General features: G+C 49.0%; 1 protein-coding gene across 6 annotated transcripts in view; it reads right to left on the bottom strand.

Annotated features, from left to right (window-relative positions):
* The window catches only part of LOC100114399 (myosin-G heavy chain), a 75,651-nt gene that overhangs the window by 11,238 nt on the left and 43,095 nt on the right, over positions 1 to 21,318 (bottom strand). For 4 of the 6 annotated variants that reach the window (XM_031929407.1, XM_031929406.1, XM_031929408.1 and 1 more), the window contains 2 exons: positions 17,264 to 17,537; positions 7,310 to 7,505 (listed from right to left, as the gene is read on the bottom strand). In XM_031929407.1, the coding sequence (XP_031785267.1) occupies positions 7,310 to 7,505; positions 17,264 to 17,482 (415 nt within the window). In that variant the 5' untranslated portion in view covers positions 17,483 to 17,537. Of the gene's footprint in view, positions 1 to 7,309; positions 7,506 to 17,263; positions 17,538 to 17,986; positions 18,124 to 21,318 lie in introns of those variants that run through there. The other 2 variants (XM_031929404.1, XM_031929405.1) reach the window with 1 other exon arrangement.

Here is a 21,318-nt window from a genome sequence, read left to right as displayed (position 1 = left end):
CGCAAGAAGATCGGTATTGTGCGCTTGTACACGTGGCCGCTATGCTGAATTGACATCGCGACGACGAGAGATAACCGATCTCTCAACGAGATGGAATCGGTGTGCGCGCGCGGGCTATCTCATCTATGCTCGTCTCTGTTGAAATCTCTTATTTCACTTCTCAGTGGGAATATATACTCCTTATATGCTCCCATGTGTATTGGGACAGCGCGGGGCAAAAAGTTATAACAGTGTCCTGTAATTGCGCGGGAGTCTTATCCAAACGTCTTATTAGCCACGATATCGTTTAGTATTTTCTGTCAAGATGCATCAGTTGCAAACATTTATGGGCGCTGGCATTGTGGTCTATGACGAAACCGAACCTACTATGTACCCGCACACAGCTTCTCTTATAATGCTCTCGTTTGTACGCACGTAATACACTGGGGATATTGCGGCCCATTAGCTGCAATCGACTTCCAATCATCAACTCAACCATACCCGATGCATGTGTTGTACGCCTTATAGTTATATATGATTGTTTGGATTACGCTGCCGCGCGAGCGCGTATGCACTTTTAGATTGATGAGGAGTATAAGCAAAGCGATAAATTAGCCGAGGCCGCCGCGCCGGGCGAGTGAAGAATCGCCGCAGAAGAAAGTTATAAAGGATTCGTCTAATTCATTATATAGCCGAGCGGGAGAGGCGTTGCGCAATTACGCGATTCGAGAGCACGCACACACGTATATACACGTAGGCGCGAGCTAGAATCTACTAAAGCGTACTTTTAAGAGCCCTCTCGAAACGGAGAAAGTGCACATCGTTAATCATCATTCCTTATACAATGATAATGAATATCCGATGCTCGTGTGTGTGTGTGTGTGTGTGTGTGTGTGTGTGTTGTGTGCTTTCGAGACGGGAACGTTTTTCTCCGAATAAAAGGTGGACCGGAAGCAGAACTGTTGCTGCTGCTGCGCGCAAGGGCCGCGTGCGTGTATCATGTATTATAATCAGTTATACGTGAGAAAAACCGGGCGTGTTTTTGAGAAACCGCGCGCGTACGTTTATGTCCGGCCATCAAGTCGAATGCGTTTGCGCGCAAAGCTCGCGCACGCTCGCTTATCGCCCATCAATCTCTCGACGCGCGCGGAGCACTTTGTCATGCTTTCTTGACATTAGCCTATATGGGTACCTACACGCGGATATAGAGGCCATATGGTATAGATCGCAAGTTTGGATATACAACGGCTTGCTTTCGTTTATCGCGATACGAGTGCAGGGTGATATACTGAAACGAGCAAATTATTCCTCTGCTGCTTATCGCGGCCGTAAGGAGGAATCGACGATCGATCGTGTCGCGTGCCGGGCTGCTACCGATGCCGACACGCCTTCGGACAATAATTACGGATAACGCGTCTCAGACGAGAGCTGTCTTCGAGCGAGAGTCGCTGCTGCTCTTTCTTTCCCTCTCCGCGCTCTCGACTATACTCGGTATAATCCACTGGTATAAGGTATATACCACAGGCGCCGAGAAAGTTGCCCGCGTATATATAAAGAGACTTAATGGGCCGCTCGCTTGAGCACCGGTTATGTGTGTGGATATACGTGTATACGGAGCTCCCTGTATCTGTCACTTTGCGGCGCTCGGCGTAGATCCCGTTTTTCAAAATATATACTCTGTATTGCATGTGTGTGATACAACGCCTCTAATGACACGTGTGTGCAGCAAGACACACTGGTATAGTCGTAAACTGTTTGCTTTTGATAATTAGCCTCTGTACTCGGCGCAGGCATTTCTCTCCTGTAATAATCGTACAAGTTGGCCTTCCGAAATTTAAAAAACTCGATGCTGGCCGCTCTCGCATCATTTACGGCTATTGGATTACGGATCCGCGCAGGTATAAAGCCGCGGCATCCAGGTATATTTTTAGCGAGACGACGCCGTCGGATTCCATCGAGAGACGGTCCCCACGTGCGCGAACGTGTGCTAATCCAGCATATACAGCGCTCGTTTATCGGAGTGTCGTCTCTTGCGATTCTTTCGGCAAACTGGTTCGCAGCTTGCTCGGCCTATACGTATATAGGTATATACATCACCGAAGAGGCTGTGAGCGAGGACGAATTCCGAGATAAAAGATACTCCGCTGCACCGGGTTATTCTGAAATCTGAGGCTTGTATGCTCTTGACTATTTGCTCCCAAGTCATATACGTGTGTAGAGAATATAACCGTCTCTTCTACACGCTACAGATATTTAATCCTATACATTATGCTCGCGGGACAGCGCGCAGTGTGTCTCTTTGCGCAAGCCCGGCGAGGACAGCGAAATGCACTTGGAAAGTCTTCGCGGTGGCGCTCTCGGAATACCTCTAGAGATTTTGCGCGAAATAGCCTTCAAATATTGACCGAAACGCAGCCGCGTGCACTTGTTTGACTTTAGACCGCGCAACGGTGCAGGCGGCCTCGAGACAGAGCAGTTGTGTTGCCTTTTCTCCGCATAATGAAGCGACGAGTCGCAGTAGAACATATCACACACACACACACACACACACACACACTTTGCATCCATCCGCTTGCCGCGATTTCGAAAAAAGGGAGTCACGTCGCTCCGCGCGCGCGGCAATTGAAACGAAACGCGAAACTCAATTAATTTCCCGGTTTGCGCGTGCAACCCGGTAATTTACGTGATTCATCGTCGTCATTAGGGAAAATCGTTCTCGCTCTCGCGCGCCGCCGCCGCCGCCGCCGCCGGAGAGAAGAAAAAGCTCTGCGCAGCTTGCGCTAGTCTCGCGGCGGCTCGCTGCACAGTGTCGCAATATTATTATGCACGATTCCTCGCGCGAGCGCTGAGAAGATGATGCGGGATGTAATATACCTGCTGATGCTGCATCAGTCTCTCAGCTCGCGCTCGGCAAATTAGAAAAGTGAATGTTGAGCATACAAGTATAGCATTGTACGCCGCGCGCATGTTGAGCGAGAGATGGTCCACTTCCCATGCGCGGCTTTGAAAAAACCCCGCTGTGTGTGTGTATATACATATATGCAGATCACGACAGCGCGAGGACTCTCCTCTTCTTTTTCCTCTTTTTTTGCTCGCGTCGTCCTCGCTCTCACTCTGGCGGAGCGAGATTGGCTATTTCGCATTACAACGTGCGGTATGCATACAAGTGTATAAGGTTTCAGCTCTCCCTTTCGATTTTTCAAATCCCGAGGTATAAACGAGCAACGAGAGACAAACAAACTTTCACGCTATCTCCCGGCCGCTTTCGTAACGCGCGCTCGCCCTTTCATCGCGCGCTGCAATAAGGGCGCGAGATTCGAGAAAGTTTTTTCACATAACCGCGCGAGCGCGCGGATTCGGTGACCTAACGTCATTATCTTGAATTTTGATGTAAAACTGCGCGGCGGATCAATAGCACTCGGTGCAATTCGGGCGCAATTAAAGAAAAATATCCTTCCTCACCGGCTCATGCGCAGGACCGAAATAACAAAACAAAAGCCGGGCGAGGAGACACACACAGAGAGCAGGTAGAAAGCGCAAGCTGCGTAACGAAGTGTGATGCAAGTGCGCCGCTCGATTTGTTGCTTATTTTGCCAAGCCTCTGCTCCTCAACAATATAAATGCGACGTACGCGCGCGCGAGAGCTTGTAAAAGAAGATCTTTCGCGGCGATTCGCTCGGTGTATGATGGGATGAAGTGAAAGCGCGTTACACTTCGCTTTTCGAATTTCGCCGGTCCCCCGCAGCAATAACTAATTCAATTTGAGAAAATCGACGACGATTCGCGCCTAATCGAGAGGATTTCTGCCAACTATTGCCGCTATTGCGCGGCGAGCTGCAGCTATCCTCTCTTCGCTACACACGCTGGGCGTGCCCGGGGGAGGTCTGCGGAATTAATTTATGCTCCTGAGCAATTATATCCCCTGTGTATACTGTATATACGTAGACGGGCGCAGCAACGGCAGCTAGACGGGAAATCTCTTTCTAATAACGACGTTGCGCCTGGGATATAGCTAGCTAGCTAATATACTCGCCATCGTCGGAGCTGATAGCATCGCGCGAGTTGATTAGCGTCATCGGCACTTGATAAATAAGCCGTGAATTTGACCAAGGATGCATATCCCGTTAGAGAGAGAGAGAGAGAGCGCGCGGTATATGCATTATAAAATCGGCTGCTCTGCTTTTTCGCGCTTATCAGCGGGCTAACAAGCTGCGCGCGCAGCGAGCTTCCAGTAATGGAAACTGATAAGCCATAATTGGATATCCGAAATCTCGGAATCCAGTCCCAGTGCATCGGTGCACACGGTGCAGATCCGCGGGAGCGGCGAAGAGAGAAAAATATATATAAGTTCGTGTCGCCCGGAAGAGCCGCCGCACGGAAAGAGAAAGAAAGAGAGAGAGGGAGAGAGAGAGAGAGATTAGCTCTCGATATCGAATGGCCAGTACATGCGAGTGGTAGATACGCGTATACTGTACGTATTCCACACGAGTCTCCGCAGTGAGAGAGCCCGCGCTCGCGAGAAAATAAGGTCCCTCGACCGCCGCCGAGTCATAATACTCGTCCGTGATGCAGAAGGAGAGCGTGAGAGTCGTCGCTGGCTCGTATCGCGCGCGCGGCCATTTGCATCACACCTTCGTACAGGCTGCAGTATAGAGCCGCCGCTCCGGGCAAAATCGCGGAGTGAATAGATATGAGGGACGTTTTTTCCCCGATTTCGTCGCTCTTCACTCGCGCTTTATTACACCTAACACAGCGCGGCAGTGCGCGTTGTTTCGCTGTGAAAAAGACCGCCTCGAGCTTGACGCTGTTCGACATATGACTTAGGCGGCGCTTGGCAAATTAAAGCGCAGCGCTATCGATCGCGCGCGGCGGGGGAGAGGCTCTCTCTCAAAGTACAATATAAAGTTGCGTCACCTGAGCTCCGCAGCAGCTCCGTGTATATGCTCTCGTGGCAGGCGTGAGAGTAGGCTGACCTTTTCCGCGCGGCGCGAGATATCTCGCAGAACGGGTGGAACTTTGGCCCCGGGCCATCGAAAGTTGCGCGCGGCGGATATATCTTTCGCCGTGCCACGGACTCTCTCGATCTATATAACAGTCGTATAAGGCAAGGCAAGGCGAGAGCAAGCTCCTCTGTCTGTGCTCGTGGATTACACGGGCCGCGCGTAATTGCTCGTGAAACGCGCTCTTTTGGCCAATTATACATGCGCGCACAAACGCGGCGGTATACCGAAGGATGCGATGTGCTTTCCATTATGCCCTCTGCGTTGCGCAGCTAGGAGCGACTCTATTATGCTGTACGTTATTGCTCCTGCTGCACACATCCTAGCTCATTTTTCGCGTTTAAATACGCTACGATTTATGCGACGGCCGTACAATTGAAAAATGTCGCTTCCGCGACTGCTCCGCAGTATTCGCGAGACATGATTAGTGCGAATGCGGCGTACATTGTGCGCGATTTATAGGAAGGAAATGTACAACGTATTAGTATGAGCTCTGCAACCGCCCCCGCGAAATTCCTTTAGCGACTTCAACGTGGAGGGACATCAGTTGTATTTTGACTAGGATTTCGCGTACCAGAGCAGTTTCTCCATAATAGCAAGCTAAGCTACTCATCCGTCCGGAATAATGAACGATCATATTCCCGGCATATCGCGAGTCGCCCTATCCGCCAGTGTGTCGAGCGAGCCCTAATATATACACGCGCGACGAGCTGATACGGCTGTCTATACGCTCTATTGGCTTCGATGCACGACAACGTCTCTATTAAGAGGCGAGTGCGCGCACGTGTCGCTCGCGAAAGTTACGACGAATTTATAAGCTTCCGACTGACACGTTAATTAATTCGTCCATCATCTCGTTGAATTTATGCATTTTTATAGGTACACGGGATTGTTCTACCCACGCATAATTCTTTCCGAACCGATCATCAACGCGAGAGTAAAGTAAATTCTAAATAAATCTAATCGAAAACAGCAACGCTAACGTTAATCGCGCGCAGAGAAAGAGTATTGTGTAACGATAAATGCATCATCAGCGAGTAACTGTACACGCGTTATCCGCGCGTAATTCATTAATCTAATAACAGCCGGCTGATTAGGTGCGCGTGCGCGCCGTTGTATAATTGCGATTTACGAGGATTATTAGATTATCATCGAACGGTTAGCGTTGATTACAGCCGTGTGTATGAATATGTATACACCAATCAATAACGACGAGCGAACGAAACGGAATCCCCGACTCTCATCGTCAGGTGTCCGTCTGGCTCTCGACACAGTGCACACACGTGCATCAGCCCGTATTCATATCTCGAAAAGGCGAAGCGAAGCATAACGCGATATGCAACGCCGGGTATACAATTATATCTGGGTTAGCCAATGCGCACAATAAGGAAAGCCGAGAGCGAGCCGTGCGACAATATAACGACGACCTTGTCTTACGTAAGGGAAAAATAATAGCCTTTATAATTGGATCGGCGCGCTGCGCGCGCTCTTTCTCTCGACGGTGTGGGTATATGCCTATACAGTGCAATATATGCGCTCTCGGAATTATTATTTCGAAAGCTCGAGTCGTGTGTATGTATACGTCTGCAGGTTGATGGGAGAGAAATTGTCATTTCTTCCTCCTCGCCATAGGCATCAGCAGCCATACGTACTCTCTCGAATTAAAGTTATCGCGCTGCATTATTGTACTGCACCGACGACAGCGCGGATGCACGTGTGTGCATAACGGTGAAACTCGACGTACTTGGACGATGCGCCTTCGTCATCTCCTCATCGACGTATTACGAAATGTTAAGTACTGTGCGCACATACGTGTACCGCTTTTCTTCGGATTGCGTTTGCGAACCGCGTCCGCACGATCTGCATATCCGCGCCGGGGGGAGAAAGCGAATGGAGAATAATGAAGGTGTACGCGTTAGCATTAAGAATCGGGCCCCGCTTCCAGCGATCAATAGAGATGACGGCTGCGTTACGCTCTCGCGCAAATAACGATCAATCGCCACCATGTGAATATAGTCGTGGGATGGGCTTGGAAAAGCTCGAGAAAAAAGTACGCTCGAGAGAGGGAGATTCCAGGAAGGAGTTGGGGTAACAAGGCTTCGCTGCAGCGCAGCAGCAGCGACTGCATTCCCGGAGCATTAGCATAAATGCCGAGGATGCAGACGCGGCACGCGAAGCCCCTTTGGCTCGAGATGCCTGCCCGATAGCCGACGGCGATAAGAGCCTATAGCTCGTGCGCAGTGTGTGTGTGTGTGTGTGTGTGTGTGTGTGTGTGTGTGCTTGCGCGGCCGCTTTTGTCGCTCGCGCATTATAACATAGTGCCGACTTACCGAGACAACTGATAATGTGATCCGCAGGGGGTCGCAAGACGTTGCGCGCCCAGGCTGCTCTTAAGACCTCAAGGGCGCAGGGCGGACCGCTGACCATGAGAATTCCGGGGGCCACGTGGCCCTTGTACCTCAGCTGTCGAGTAGCGTCGACCAAGGCGACGTTCCACCAGCATCGGGAGTTGGCTTCGAGGAAACCCTGCAATTCAGAAATAGGCACATAAATGTCATAATCCTATAGCTCTGTACTGTTGTGTGCATCGCTGTAAATAATAACACGAAATGTACCCCGTTGCGATGGATTTTTCGCGAGGAAAAAGGTGGCAACCCCGAGCCCGTATTTACGGCCAGAACTGCCGATAGGAAATATCGCTGAATCTCCCGCGGTGAAATATACGTAGCGTTGAGTGCTCATCTCGACAAACGGCCGACTATGCGGTCGCGCACTTTTATGCTCCAGAGTTAGAGGGAGCGATGTATAAATCGTCGCGACGACGCGTCGAATGGAGGAGGGAAAGGGCCGCGTCTCGGTCTTATATACATTATATAGATTTCCCCTTTCCACGCGGGATTGGCCTAAAAGATGCGGGAATATAGGAAAGCGCTTTCTCCTTCGAATGGATTTTTTAATACGCAGCGTCGTCTTGGAGCGATAAGGGCGCGTAAATTATCGAGCGTCTAGCTCTCATTACGCTGCAGTTACATACATCAGAGACTCTATTGCGGCTGTACACTTATATACACGCACACACAACAAAAAGAGCGCAGTAGTACACGGGAGTCTCGCACAGGAAATAGAGAGATAGAGACAGACCACCTCGCGGCGAATAAAGCTGTTGAGGCGTTTGATCAAGTGGAAGCGACGACGGTAAAAGTTAGACATCCAGACCGATCTCGCCGCGGCGATTTAGATAGATTTCTCTCTATCTCTCTTTTATACTCTCGGCTGCGCTTCCATCCATCTGCGGCGTGAAAAATGATGTTTTCGAGCGGCAGACGCTAAAGAGCGCTCGAGGATAATTCATATCGGCTCGTCCCTTTTTCTCGGCCGCGCATAAACGCCTGCGTATAGAGAGGAGGAGGAGAGCGTATTGTGTTGTCGCGCGCAGGTCTGCAGTGCTACTGACGGGACATTTCTCATTCGCAGAAACGCCTGCAAACTATGCCCGCACGAGAGAGCCTCACCCGTATATATAAGTATATAACTGTGCTTTTTCGTCCTTTGACTTTTTTGCCACAGCCTCTCCTCTATATATAGTATATACCAGGACGTGCCGAGGAACCGAAATGCCGGCGGTGCTGACTTCAGACCGATCGATATGGCTCGTCGTCCTGTGCCACGTGGAGAATTTTCGCGCAGACACGCGCGACGCCGGTCCCAGCAGCCCTTTTCCACAATGGCGGCTCTGACGGCTATAGATTTCCTGTCTCTCTGTGTGCGCTGCTGTGTAGACGTCAGATATGTGCATAGTATACACGGGCTGCCTTAAAAATAGATTGTCGGGACGGTGTAATGTGGTGTCAATAATCCATACGTCCAGAGCTGATCCGCTACTGGTGCTAATATCCTCCGCTACATAACAAACGAGGGAAATTTTTCGATTACACGCGCATACGGGATTTATCCGTATTTACACGTCGTAAAAGGAGTTGGAAGAGTTGTCGCGCTTTCTCCAATAACCGCGACCTCCTAGGCCCCGCACATCGGGTCTCTTTATTGAAAATTAAAGCCTAATCGCGACGCTTAGCGCCGTGTCGCTGGAAAAAGCAGCCCATCATCAATCGGCCTTTGTTGGTCCAGTCGTCACGCGTAATTATGATTGGAAAATAATAGAGTCCCATTAGGCGCGTTGAAAACACTCGGCGCATGTATACAGTGGACGTGATATATCACCGAGGAAAATTGTTTCTAAATTACGCGAGTACGAATTTTTTATCTGAAAATGATTGGATCCAATCGATCGAATTACCCGTGTCCATCGTCAACATATATGTGAAAATCTCGCGGCCGGCAGGAAGAATCAATTTCACCTTCGCATGCATGCGTTCTCTGCGCTATATAGCTGCGCGTCTCGGGTTTCGTGCATATACATGCGCGTGTGTACATACAGAGAGCGGAGAAAGGTTCCGCCGCGCTAATCCGGCTCGTATGATGCTGTTGTGGCCATAGGCCTCTTTCTCTCTTCCGACAACTCCCACTCTCCGTTCGGCACTCGGCAATGAACTTGCGCGCGGCGGACCATTGTCGTCGTTGCGCAACGCGCGCGCCTGCCGCGTCCGCAGCGAGATGGCCTTTTAAAGCGATGTGTATGCGCCTATACAAGCGCGCTGAACTTCTTTTCGAAAAAATCCAAAAGCGATTCCAGGATTTTCAATTCCGTCGCGAGGGCGATGTGATGTACGATGTCGTAATTCTCTCGATTCGTAAACGAAATGGAAATTGCAGCGCTAGAGCTCTTGTGAAAGATTTGCTTGGCAGCTCGTAAACGACGAGGGTATATATACGCGCGCGCGCGCGCGCTTTAAGGGCAGCGTATATTGATTCAGCCAGTCAGTCAGTCAACGGCGCAATAAAACTCTCTCTCTCTCTCTCTCTCTCTCTCTCTCTCTCGCTTTGAAATTGTTTTGCGCGAGAGGATGAATGGATCCCGCCCCGCCGCCGTCGTCTTCATCCACACACGCATACGCGAGGCTATCTTGCTCGAATTAGCGTAGACATCGTTCATACTGTGTCTCGGCACTACTTCTCTTCCGATGACGATCGCCACAGAATCGAACGGATGAATCGTTGTCGTCGTGCTTGTGGCAGGCTCGTAAATCACGATAACATAATTTATATGGTAATGCAGTCGCCGAGCTCTCTTTGCGTCGTCTCTCGCGCGGCTAACAAATATTAAACGATCCGCGAGAGACGGAGATGCCTTTGCGCGTGTGTAGCAATGCTTGCGGAGAGCTGCGGCTGACGTTAATTGCCCGCCTATTTACGCGCGAATCTTGCTGGCCCCCGCGTAAAATTGTCACAGACGGTGGAGAAAGATTGCTACTCTCGGGAACTTAACAAGCCTATAGAGAGAGCCGTGTGTATTTATATATGCACGAGGTATAGGGTGCGATCGAAGGCGTTTGAATAAGCTGTGAAAAAGAGTGATACACTGCACCGGCTCTGTACGTATATTTACGTGTGTAAAACGCGTCTCGGGCGCGCGAAAAGAGCAAATTTATCGAATAGATAGGCCGTTTAATCGAGCCTAGATAGCGGAAAGTCACCGAGAGAAAGATCTTAACGATCGAGCGCTGATGCAGAGAAGCGAGAGGAGGCGTGGCTCCTACTGCTGCTGCTGATGCCAGTTCACTATTTACGGTATACACCGCGGCCGCGATGTTTATTGCCGAGTGTCGAGTACATGCGCAGAGAGACAGGAGGGCGACACACACGGGAGGGAGAGGAGAGAGAGAGAGAGAGAGAGAGAGAGAGAGAGAGAGAGAGAGAGAGATGGAGAGAAAGACGAGTGAAAGTGCAAGAAAACAGGAGGCTCGTGGGTGGCAGCGTGCCTCGCGCGCTCGCGGAAATCTGCATAGATGGGTCGAAAGGAAAGTCGCCATGGAATAATGTCTCTGTCTCTTTGCGCCGATGACTCTCGTGCGCGGCGGCTATACAGCATCGGTCGAAATCTCTGCACGCTGCCGACGGCGGAGAGACATTTTCACGGCGAGAGAGAAAATGCCCCAGAGCTGCCGCCGACGACGTGCACACGATTGCGATTTATGCGCTCAAGCGTCACGCTTTTCTTCGCCGATTTCTTATTCTTCTGCATATCACGTTTGTGTCTGTGTGTGCGTGACTATAAGTAGTCGTGATGCGCCGTGCATCCGACTGAGCTAATTTCCTGATCGACTTTTTCCGGCATTCGCGCGTTTTTTCATTTTTCTTTCGCTGAAACGCGCCGTTTAAGCATATCCCTAAAGTTTCTTCTCTCACCATGTAAAATAGTGAAAATGTTCACTATTCAAGCAGTGAACGCATTTTTCACTATTGAAATAGTGAAAAAATCACTATTTTGACACCAAAATTCGATTTAACTTTTAGAACAATATGAAAATATGATTATTCTAATCAGTGAAACGCTAACATAAATACTATTTTGTCAAGTGAAAATTTCACTTTTGAATAAGTCAATCTGATTCACTTATTCAACAGTGAACAAATGAGAGGAGCGATCCTAAAACTGAAACTCTTAAACCCACATACCCCATAATTCACCCCTGTAGCAAAGTTTTAATGGGAAAAAATTGTTTGTTAATACGTTTGAATACTGGGGGAAAGCAAGGGCAAGAATATAATATTTATTAAGAGAGTTCTCTCGAAACTTATCCTTGGCCAGGAGAAAGTAAGATTACGAATCGCAAATAGATGATGTCCAGAGGGTCGCCGATGTCGGGATTCAGGGCCCGCATATAAAAATGCATTTTTCGTCGATATCTCGTAAATGGAGGCTTTTCGTGAAAAACGGACGAAATTTTCGCCCCATGTATGGGGCTCGAACATCGAATTTCCATTCGAGTAGTCAATTAAATTTTTTTTTTAATTTTGAGGTTAGGAATCCGTTTTTTGTTTTCGAAACGATGCGTCCTAGATAGCTGCATACTTGAGGCATTTATTTATTCGTGAAGCAATCGTTCGAAAATATAACCTCTAATTGAAGAGCTCTCGGTGCTTATAAGGTAGGTGGATTTGAGGTTTTGTTTTTAGATGAAAAATTATCACCTCCGCTTGCTTTCCTTCTATGTGCTGCGCATAAAAACCAAAGCTCGAGATATACTATGCTATTATTTATTATGAATTTTAGTTTGTACATGTTGAATTACTTAATATATCAGATATGAAATTTTGAACGCAATAGTTCAGTTTAGGTGAACGGATAGTCCTCCTCAACACGACCATAGTGCAATTCATTGCTAACAACAAAATCATCTCAGACTTCCAGTTCGGATTCAGGCATAACCACTCAACGATCAACGCTGTGCACAATCTCGCAGCTAATATCTGTCAGTATCTTAACCAACACGAAATGGTTGGTGCCTGTCTCATAGATCTACAGCGCGCATTTGACTCCGTATGGATCAAAGGGCTGCTCTACAAACTGACCGAGCTCAATGTTCCAACTCACATCATCTACCTCACCTGGCATATGATGCAGAACCGAAAATTCACCGTCGCCGTTGGCAAGGACACCTCGTCGCGAGCTTTTTCAATAGAGGACGGACTCCAACAAGGTACCGTAAACGCAGCTATATTTTTCAACATTTACACGCCTAAAGTGCTAAACATGTTCGACCAAAACCAAGGAAACAATTTACACGCTATCACTTTCACTGACGATTACATCGCCTACGTTAGCGGAAAATACCCTAATGAAATCAAGCCTAAGCTCGAAGAGCTTTGTAATAAAATTAATAACTACTACAAGGACTGGCTTCTTACTATTAACCCGGATAAATGTGAGACCATCCTCTTCAGACTACCAACGAACAGGCTCTCCAAAAAAGAAGTAAAGGACTGGCGAAACTTCGAAATTAAGATATTCAACCATGAGAATGTCCGAACGGCGATCCCACATAAACAAACGGTGGAGTACCTGGGCATTCATCTCGATCAACGACTACGCATCAATACACACATTGATGTACAGATAGAAAAAGCCTCCAAAGCTTTCAAAGCTAACTCCAAACTCTTCTACAGCAAACACCTCAACAGCAGAGCAAAGTTAATCTGCTACTCACTGCTTGTTCGACCCATTCTCACATACAGAGCCCCGATCTGGTACAACAAAAATATGTCGCAACTACTTCACCTCCACTATGTACAGTAGAAACCCAGAGATCAAGAAATTCGCTCTCACTAACACCGAGCAGCTGATAAAATTCAAGTACGGCAACTACCTGCCTCCAGAAACCTTCCTTCTTCTGGATAAACAAGGATACCTTTCAGAACGAGATGGAATTCCTATCATCTATCACTGGAGCCGATCTAGAGCTGATAAATCAATACCAGCTAGAATCAAAGCGCATAAACTAATTTATGCAACAGACATTCCGCACAGAGATAAAATAGACAATCACCGCATCCAAGAAAAGTATTGGTGGCTAGCCGACTCCAAAGTTGTTGCTGAAGTTCGAGGGCGCACTCGCCACAAAATCAGACGTCGCAGGAACACGCCAGTGATCAACCTACCTCCAACGAATCTTCACGAGCCTAGACCAACACCGTCTCAAGCAGACACTTCATCCCTCCCAGCTGTGGTCAACGACAGAGCGTAACTAGTTCTATAGTTATCTGTACATATGTATATATCTTACTTTAGCATTAAGGAAAATCAAAGGGAATAGTTTTTTTTTCTACACAACACGCTATCTTTTCCTATTTAAACCACTTGCCAATCAGCGTGTAAAAGTTAACATCTTACAGTTTAGACTTAATGATCAATAATATTACAATCCCAGCCTAAGTTTGTATTCGAGAGCCCAGACAGGGCCATTTATACTATTACGATCAAAATGATGTACCTTTCTATTGTATGTATTTCTGTACTTCACTCGACAAATATGTAAAATTTAAAGAAATAAAACGATTATATAAAAAAAAGGTAAACGGATAGCACGCACGACTACCACGCTGATGACCCAGGATCGATTCCAACCGGCGACAAAAAATTTAATTTCATTTCTTTGGTTCTAAATAATATAATTTTCATACTAAATTAATAAAAATGTATAATAATAAGTCTAAAATAAATAAACAAAGAAAGAAATTAATTTTTTTGTTCCTCAGTGTACATTTCTAATCGATTTAAAATCCGACATTTTCACTGATTTAAGCGGTGACCATTTCACTAATTCATTCAGTGAATAGTCACTATTTGGCAGTTGCATACTTTTCACTGTATAAATTAGCGCATATGCACTATCAATAAGTGAAATTTCACTATTTTACACGGAGAGAGTTCCTTCCTAACCACGTCCGAACGTACAGCGAAAAACGACAGCGCCAAGCGATAAGCAGAGCCAGTGCCGCTAATTAAGCGCTCCATCGAGTGCATACACATACTCGCGCGCGCTTTTTTTCGCTTCGGCGCTGCTTGCTTGCAATATAGTGAGCCCTCGTCGCTGCTGTATCGCCTCTTCGGGGTGTAGGTATACGTGTGTGTGTGTGCTCCGAAGATTAGCAGTGATCCTCCTCTCGTTCGGCCGTGCGTGTATACACGAGCCTAATGTGGCGTGCAGCCGGGCAAATGACTCGCATGCGTGTACCTATATAGGTACACAGGACGAATCTCCTCTGCGCACAGGGCTTATCTGTTGCGCGCGCTAACTCGTGCGCGGAGGGTGCTTTGCGCGCCGCCGGTTAAATACTTCATTCGCGCCTCTGCAGAGATCGGCCCGTAGAGATATATATTACAATACTCGTCAGTAAATAGTGTATAACAGCAGCGGCGGCAGGAGCTCTCGCACTCGAGGTCGTTTACGCAATAATTGCCCGGATTTTTCCGGCGCGCGAATTCGCTGACGCACGACCGGCAATTAATTTCGCGGCGGTGGCTCCGTTCAACACATCTCGCCGGGGATATATCCTCTTCGTGGCGACGAAAGAAGAAGAAGAAGAAGATAAGGCCTTTCTCGTTAACACCTTATCGATCGAACCGAGAGAGCAGGCTTCTATATATCTGATTGTCGGCGCTGCGAGTGAGAAGCTGAGCTGCACCCCTCCTCGGGTTGGGCACTTTTTCTCAACCCCCTCTGTTTAACGCTGCAGCGCTGCGCCCCGATGTGTGCTATGTTCCCTTTTCTTCCAGAATTTCCCTGCACTATTGATTTCTTCTCTCCGCTCGCTCGACGAGTCTCTTACTCATATACCTACATATAATTCCGTCACGCATGTGTCTATCTTTTCCACAGCCGCAGTGCAGAGTGTAATACACGCAGATTGAGCAATAACGCGCAGGGCTATAATAGCCCAGAAGTTTATTGCGGTTTTTCTCTCCTCTCCTCTACACGTAAAAGCAGCGCGTGCGAATTGAGAAATATTGATTTTAATTATTCGACCAGGCGCAGCGCATTGTTTGCAGCTGGAATAACGAGCTGCGTATAGCTGTCTCGTTTATTTTCCCCCGTTTCTTCTCGACGAGAAAGAGTGAGTGAGAGAAAAGCGTAATTACTGCACAGTTTAGCGGCGATAAATTTGCGCTCTCGCACACAGAGAGAAAGAGCTCGCTACACTGCCGAGTCCGCTCACCGAGAGCAATTAGAGCGCTCTCGGCTAATCGCGTTATACGCTTTATAAATATACCAGCGCTGCAACAGCAGTTGACGTATACTATAATAAAGATATCGCGCTCGGCAGCTCGCTCGCGGTGTATTGATTTAACCGTCGCGAGAAGGAAATCTCGATAGCCAACCGCATATAACGCGATTCAGGTTGACCCAAGTGCGCGCAGCAGCAGAGAGCTGCCTTTGTTGAATATTCAGCGATTCAGCAGAGAGCCGGAGCCGCCTCGAAAGCTGCACTCAATGCAGACGCCTCGCGCGCGCGCGGAAGACAATGTCCCTGTACAGCGCCTTGCATAGCTGCGATAGTCAAGACAGAGCTCTGAGCGCAACGTTCTCTCTCTCTCTCTCTCTCTCTGTCTCGAACTGTAGCGCGACGAAAATAGCGGGAAAAAACACAGTACGGTCTGCGGCGTTCCCGGAGCTTCGGATCGCTTCGAGCGAAATATAAGAGCTGATATGCACTGGCAGTGAAAAGCTTCTCGCCTAAAGGATGAACGCGCTTGCGGAAAGGTCGGTTGACTTTGCGCTGGTATGCCGCTCTCAACAGAGCGGATCTCGAGCACCCTTGATCTCAAAGGCATGCTCCAATTCTATTTCTCCTGGCTTGTGTGCCGCGCACTCGGGCAACGCCCCGCTCCTGTGTATACGCGCGTTTTATACAAACACTTACACAGGGCTACGTGTCCCGCTCTCTCACTCTCTTGAAATAACTCTCGCGCTCTCTGTACAAGCTCCGCTGCGCCATTGCGATCCGAGAGAAAATTCCTGCAGGTGCGAGAATAATTCGTCCATTTGCGATCCATCAATTAGCTGTGCCAACACCTGGCCAGGCGAGTGCATCCTCTCTAATTTTCCAATGAACTCGCCGCCATAGCAGCGCGCGAGAATTACGCCGATATACCGCCGTGTAATTACGTATGCGCGCACCGCCGCCGCTGCACTTCTGGTTTTACGGGAAAAGATGGAGCTAATGGAGCCTGAAGAAAAGCTGATGCGCGAGGGAGAGAGAGAGAGAGAGAGAGAGAGAGAGAGAGAGAGAGAGAGAGAGAAAGAGAGAGAGAGAGAGAGAGACGAGGCGCAGACACGCACCAAACGAGTTTCCCTTTACAGAATCGAGCAAACGCGTAATTTATTGTATTCCGCGAGTACACGCGCGCGTCGGGGATAACGGTGCGGCTAATCAGTGAGCAGCAGAGAGCGAGTCTTCAAAGTAAAGAACTGCTGCTGGTTTAACGGATCTCGAGAGATGCAGCTGTACACGAGACTGCTGACCGATGTTCTCGGAGTTTTTCGGTGACAACCGGATTCCTATACATAGGCGCTACCCCGGATTGTTTCTCGCTAAAAGAGATACATAAGTAATAAAGATATCATAGGAGCGAAAACAATGTTCAAAGGCGTGCGTGTATCGGCGATAATAACTCAACGTTATCGAGTCTACGCGGCTTTTAAAACTATACGGCTATTAGCTTCAATAGCGGCGCATTATATCTGCCCGCTCGCCCGAGCGTGCATACAGCGTATTACTTTGCATCGACGTAACGAAAATTTGAATTTGTAATTTTAATGCGCTTCCTGAGATCACCTTCTGTTGGTATAGCAGAAATAATAAATAAGATAATAATAACTCACTTGAAAGAGATTGTATCCCTTGTCGTACATCCACATCTCGTCAGCGGGATGCTCCTTGCAGCTGTCGTGCTGACTGGAGTTGAGAATCTGCGGGGGCGGACCTCTCGTCAGTTGAATCGCTAGAGACCTCTGCAAGAGCAGAAGGCAGCGAGTGGTCCCCGGGCCGCCGGCGCCGCCGCCGCCGCCGCCGCCCGTTCCATCCTCCATCATCGAGGACATCCTCGATTCCAGCTGCTCGACTAGCTCAGACGAACCGCGGCTGGCATCGCCGTTCCTGCAACGAGAGACACCGACTCGTTAGCATGTTTTTATTTACGGTAAATAACAAGATAAAACGCGACGATTATCTCCATTATTTTCCTCGCACAGCACTGAAAGGACACGGTTAGATCGACGTCCCTCTTTCTGGCTCCCGGCAGGGGCCACCGGCTAATTGATTTACCCGTCGCGCCCTATAAAAGAGGGGAGTACGCGTATACGAAAGCAGTTCCGTCCAAAGGATCGTCATCACCGCGCGGCCTGTTATAGCCTGTTATAGCAGGGCTATTAGCTTTCTGGCTACTTTGCCTGCTTTTTTACATACTAGTATAGTCTTTGGCTCCGTAATCGTGAAGATTCTCCCTCTTGCAGAGAGCCAAATCGCTCTTGTACAGAGAAAAACAGGACGAATTTTGTTTTCAGTCGATCAACGCCGAGATACAGCTCCTCGCTCTGACAGCTCACCTTGTGCCAGTTACGAGAGAGGAGCGGAAGCCCGTACAGCCGTCGTTGTCGTCGTCGTCGTCGTCGCGTGACTCAGCAGTAGCAGCGCAAACTTTTCCCTCTTTTTCCTGTGCGCACAGCATCAGCTCGCTATCAACTCTCAGCTGAGCGACCCTGAGAGATAGAGAGAAGAGAGAGAAGAGAGAGAAGAGAGAGAAGAGAGCTGAGCGCGGGAGTCGGCAAAATCGAATTGCCCTTCCATTTCTCTTTCGGCCGCGTCGTCGTCGTGCGCATTAACTCGCCGCCGTCCTTTTTCGTCTTCCCGATTTGGTAAAACCCGAGGGTAAAGCCATTGGGATTCCTCGGAAACGCCCGTCGAGCGAGAGCGAGAGAATCTTATATAGACACACACGTAGACAGTCTAGTTTCTCCTCCGCTCGATTCTTCTCTCTCTCCTTCCGCTTCTTCGTCGTCCGCGTCGCCGTCGTGCTCCGGCTATACGCGAATCGATCTGCGCGCGGATAGCGAAATTTCTCACCTTTCTCACGATGGAAAGTGAAATCACGAGGCGCTCTATATATACTTATGGGCTTTTTCTCGAAAATATATCGCCCAAGCCTAATCATTTCCGAGTATAGGAGAGAAGGCTCCTCTCCAAAAATAGGAAGGTCCCCCGCGGGCCAGCCGATAATTACTCATCCTTTTCGGGGCTCGGAAGAGCTGCGCAGCATTCTTTTCTCGGGAATATTTTGACAGCGTGATTCTGTGTTATATGTGTGTGTAATCACAGCGGCGTGGGATAAACGACCGACTACAAGCAGGGGATGCTTATCGACGATGGAAATTTCCAAGAGTCACCGCCAGACGACGTAGAAAAGACGCTACTTATCGACGGAATTACGCTTCGTTTCCAGTATACACGGATTTTCGTTGTGAAAAAATCTCGCTCGCGTAAATCAAAACCAGCTCTCTCGCGGGACGAGTGCGTTGCATGTGTATTACTATGTCCGTGCGTTCGAAAGTCTCTCCAGCTGCTGCAGTCTACACATACACAGACATTTTTCGGAAGGACTACTCGCGCCCGCTCGATAATTACTCACTCATCCGTCGAAACTTTCGCCGCTAACCCGGAGCGCGCGAGTCTGTGATCTCTAATGCATAAATCCAGTGTACATAAATTATAAACTCTCTCGCGCGCGCGAGCTGCCTCGATCGTTTGGATGACCACTAAAAGAGATAGTGGACGGACACCACTTCAACAACAAATTATACTCTCCGCGTCGCCGCACTGGATTTGCATTAGCGTCGCGCGGATGAAAAGGAAAAGTGGTGTACGCGCAGATAAATGACTCGTACTTATTGCCTTGAGAAGGAAACGGTTTATATCACGCGACGCACAAAGGGAATCTCGATTCTAGCCAATATCCGCAGCCACGTGGATTTTTCGAGAAAGAGAAAACGAGTGTCAAAGGGCAGCCGCTCGTGTGTACCTTCGGCGATAAAAAATCGAGTGATCGAGCGCGACGATTATACAGCCAGAGAGGTCTCTAAAGAGCTGCAAGAATAATCGAGAGCTTTTCCAGGAATACGGAAATGCCCTTGGGGGGATCATTTATCTCAGAGAGCCGGTCGTCGTCGTGTAGCATACGCAGCAAGATCACGCGAGAGAGTGAGTTTTCGCGCTCGCACAAGGACGAGAGGCGTACAGAGAGCGTACAAGTGCCTACAGGGCACACTGCACACACACACACGCGCGCAGCGGCACGAGTTCTATCGAAAAGTACAATCTTTCTCGTCGCTCGCTCGCGCAAGAGAGCTCGATCCCTGTTACGCAGGCGCTCCTATAATGGGTGAACGCCAGCTGCTGCCGCAGCACCACCACCGCATATAACGCACGTATAATCCTTGGGTGGTCTGCTCGCGGCGCGCAAATTCTCCCGCACTGCACACGAGAGGCTCGCTTTATTTCGCTTCTCTCTTTCTCGTTCGCGGCGGCGCTGGAAAATAATGTCGAGAGGGGTCCGCCTCTGCGCATCTTTCATTGCCAATATCTTGCTCTCTCTCTCTCTCTCTCTCTCTCTCTCTCTCTCTCTCTCTCTCTCTCTCTCTCTCACGTAGTTGTAAGTGCACTTGCGCGAACGCGTTTTCCCGGGCCGATTCGCGTGGGAGTGTGCGCAGGACGCGAGGAGGGAGAGCGAAGATTGGAGAAAAAATGTAATAAGAGCGTACGAGCGGCTGATGGAATAATGAAGCCTGCGGAGGAGAAGATCGTTAGGCGAATCCGAGACTCAAACGTCGCCGACTTGCGCGCAAGCAATGACATATAGACGATACGTGAGGCTACTGTACTATTGGCTCTCTCATCAGCGAGATAAGGATGTCAATTGAGGATAAACTCCGCGCCGATTCTATTAGCCCGAATTAAGAGTCGCGCATGTGGGAAAGCGTCGTCGGCGGCAGAGAGAACATCCTATCCGCTGGTGAATTATCATTACGCTTAAAGACAGCTCGGCTCTTCTCATTTTTCCTCGCCGGCGGTTCATCGTCCTAACGCGGACGTTGTTTACTCTATAATACCGAGCGCGACGACGACGTGTGTACAGTTATATGATTTTTTGAGAAAAAAAAGCACCTGCCACACACATAATTGGATTTCCTTTTTCACCCGCGCGCTCGTAATGTCATAAATTGTGTAGATATTCCAGCGAGCGGTTATAAGAAATGCGAGATTTCCTCACAGAGACAAAAAGAGCGCCCGAAGCGCGAAGGAAAGAAATTGGAAAGGCCGCGTGTTGTATACAGCTGAGCGTACGGTCGTGTGAAACTGCGCGCGAAGGTACATAGAGATCTGGAAGAAGATTGAGGCCGCTTGTACACAGAGCCAGAGAGAGAGAGAGAGAGAGAGAGAGAGAGAGAGAGAGAGAGAGAGAGAGAGAGAGGAAATCGAGGAGACGCAAAGACGAGAGATGATTGTATATCGCACTCGGCTGCCGCAGCGATATGACATTTCGCACCGCGACCTCTGCAACCCGGCCTAATCCACAAACGCCGCGCGATCATCTCTCGGAGCTGGAGAGAGAGAGAGAGAGAGAGAGAGAGAGAGAGAGAGAGAGAGAGAACCGAAGTGTGCTGTGGGAAAAGAAGGCGCGATACTTACTTTCGCGCTCGTTACGTGTCAAGGCGAGCGGAAAGATGATTTCGCGTGTGCACCTATATGCCCATGGTGTACGTATACAAACCGAGCAACGTGTCGCGAGCGCACGACGACGATTGATCGATTTGCGCCGCTCGCGCGCCCGCGGGAGAAAGAGAAAGATAAGAGCTGTGTGTACTGCACAGAGAAGAGCCGCGCG

Source organism: Nasonia vitripennis, chromosome 4 (assembly GCF_009193385.2).
Source record: "Nasonia vitripennis strain AsymCx chromosome 4, Nvit_psr_1.1, whole genome shotgun sequence".
Lineage (NCBI taxonomy): Eukaryota > Metazoa > Arthropoda > Insecta > Hymenoptera > Pteromalidae > Nasonia > Nasonia vitripennis.
The sequence above is the reverse complement of the archived record's forward strand: the minus strand, read 5'-3'. Positions and strand labels throughout refer to the sequence as shown.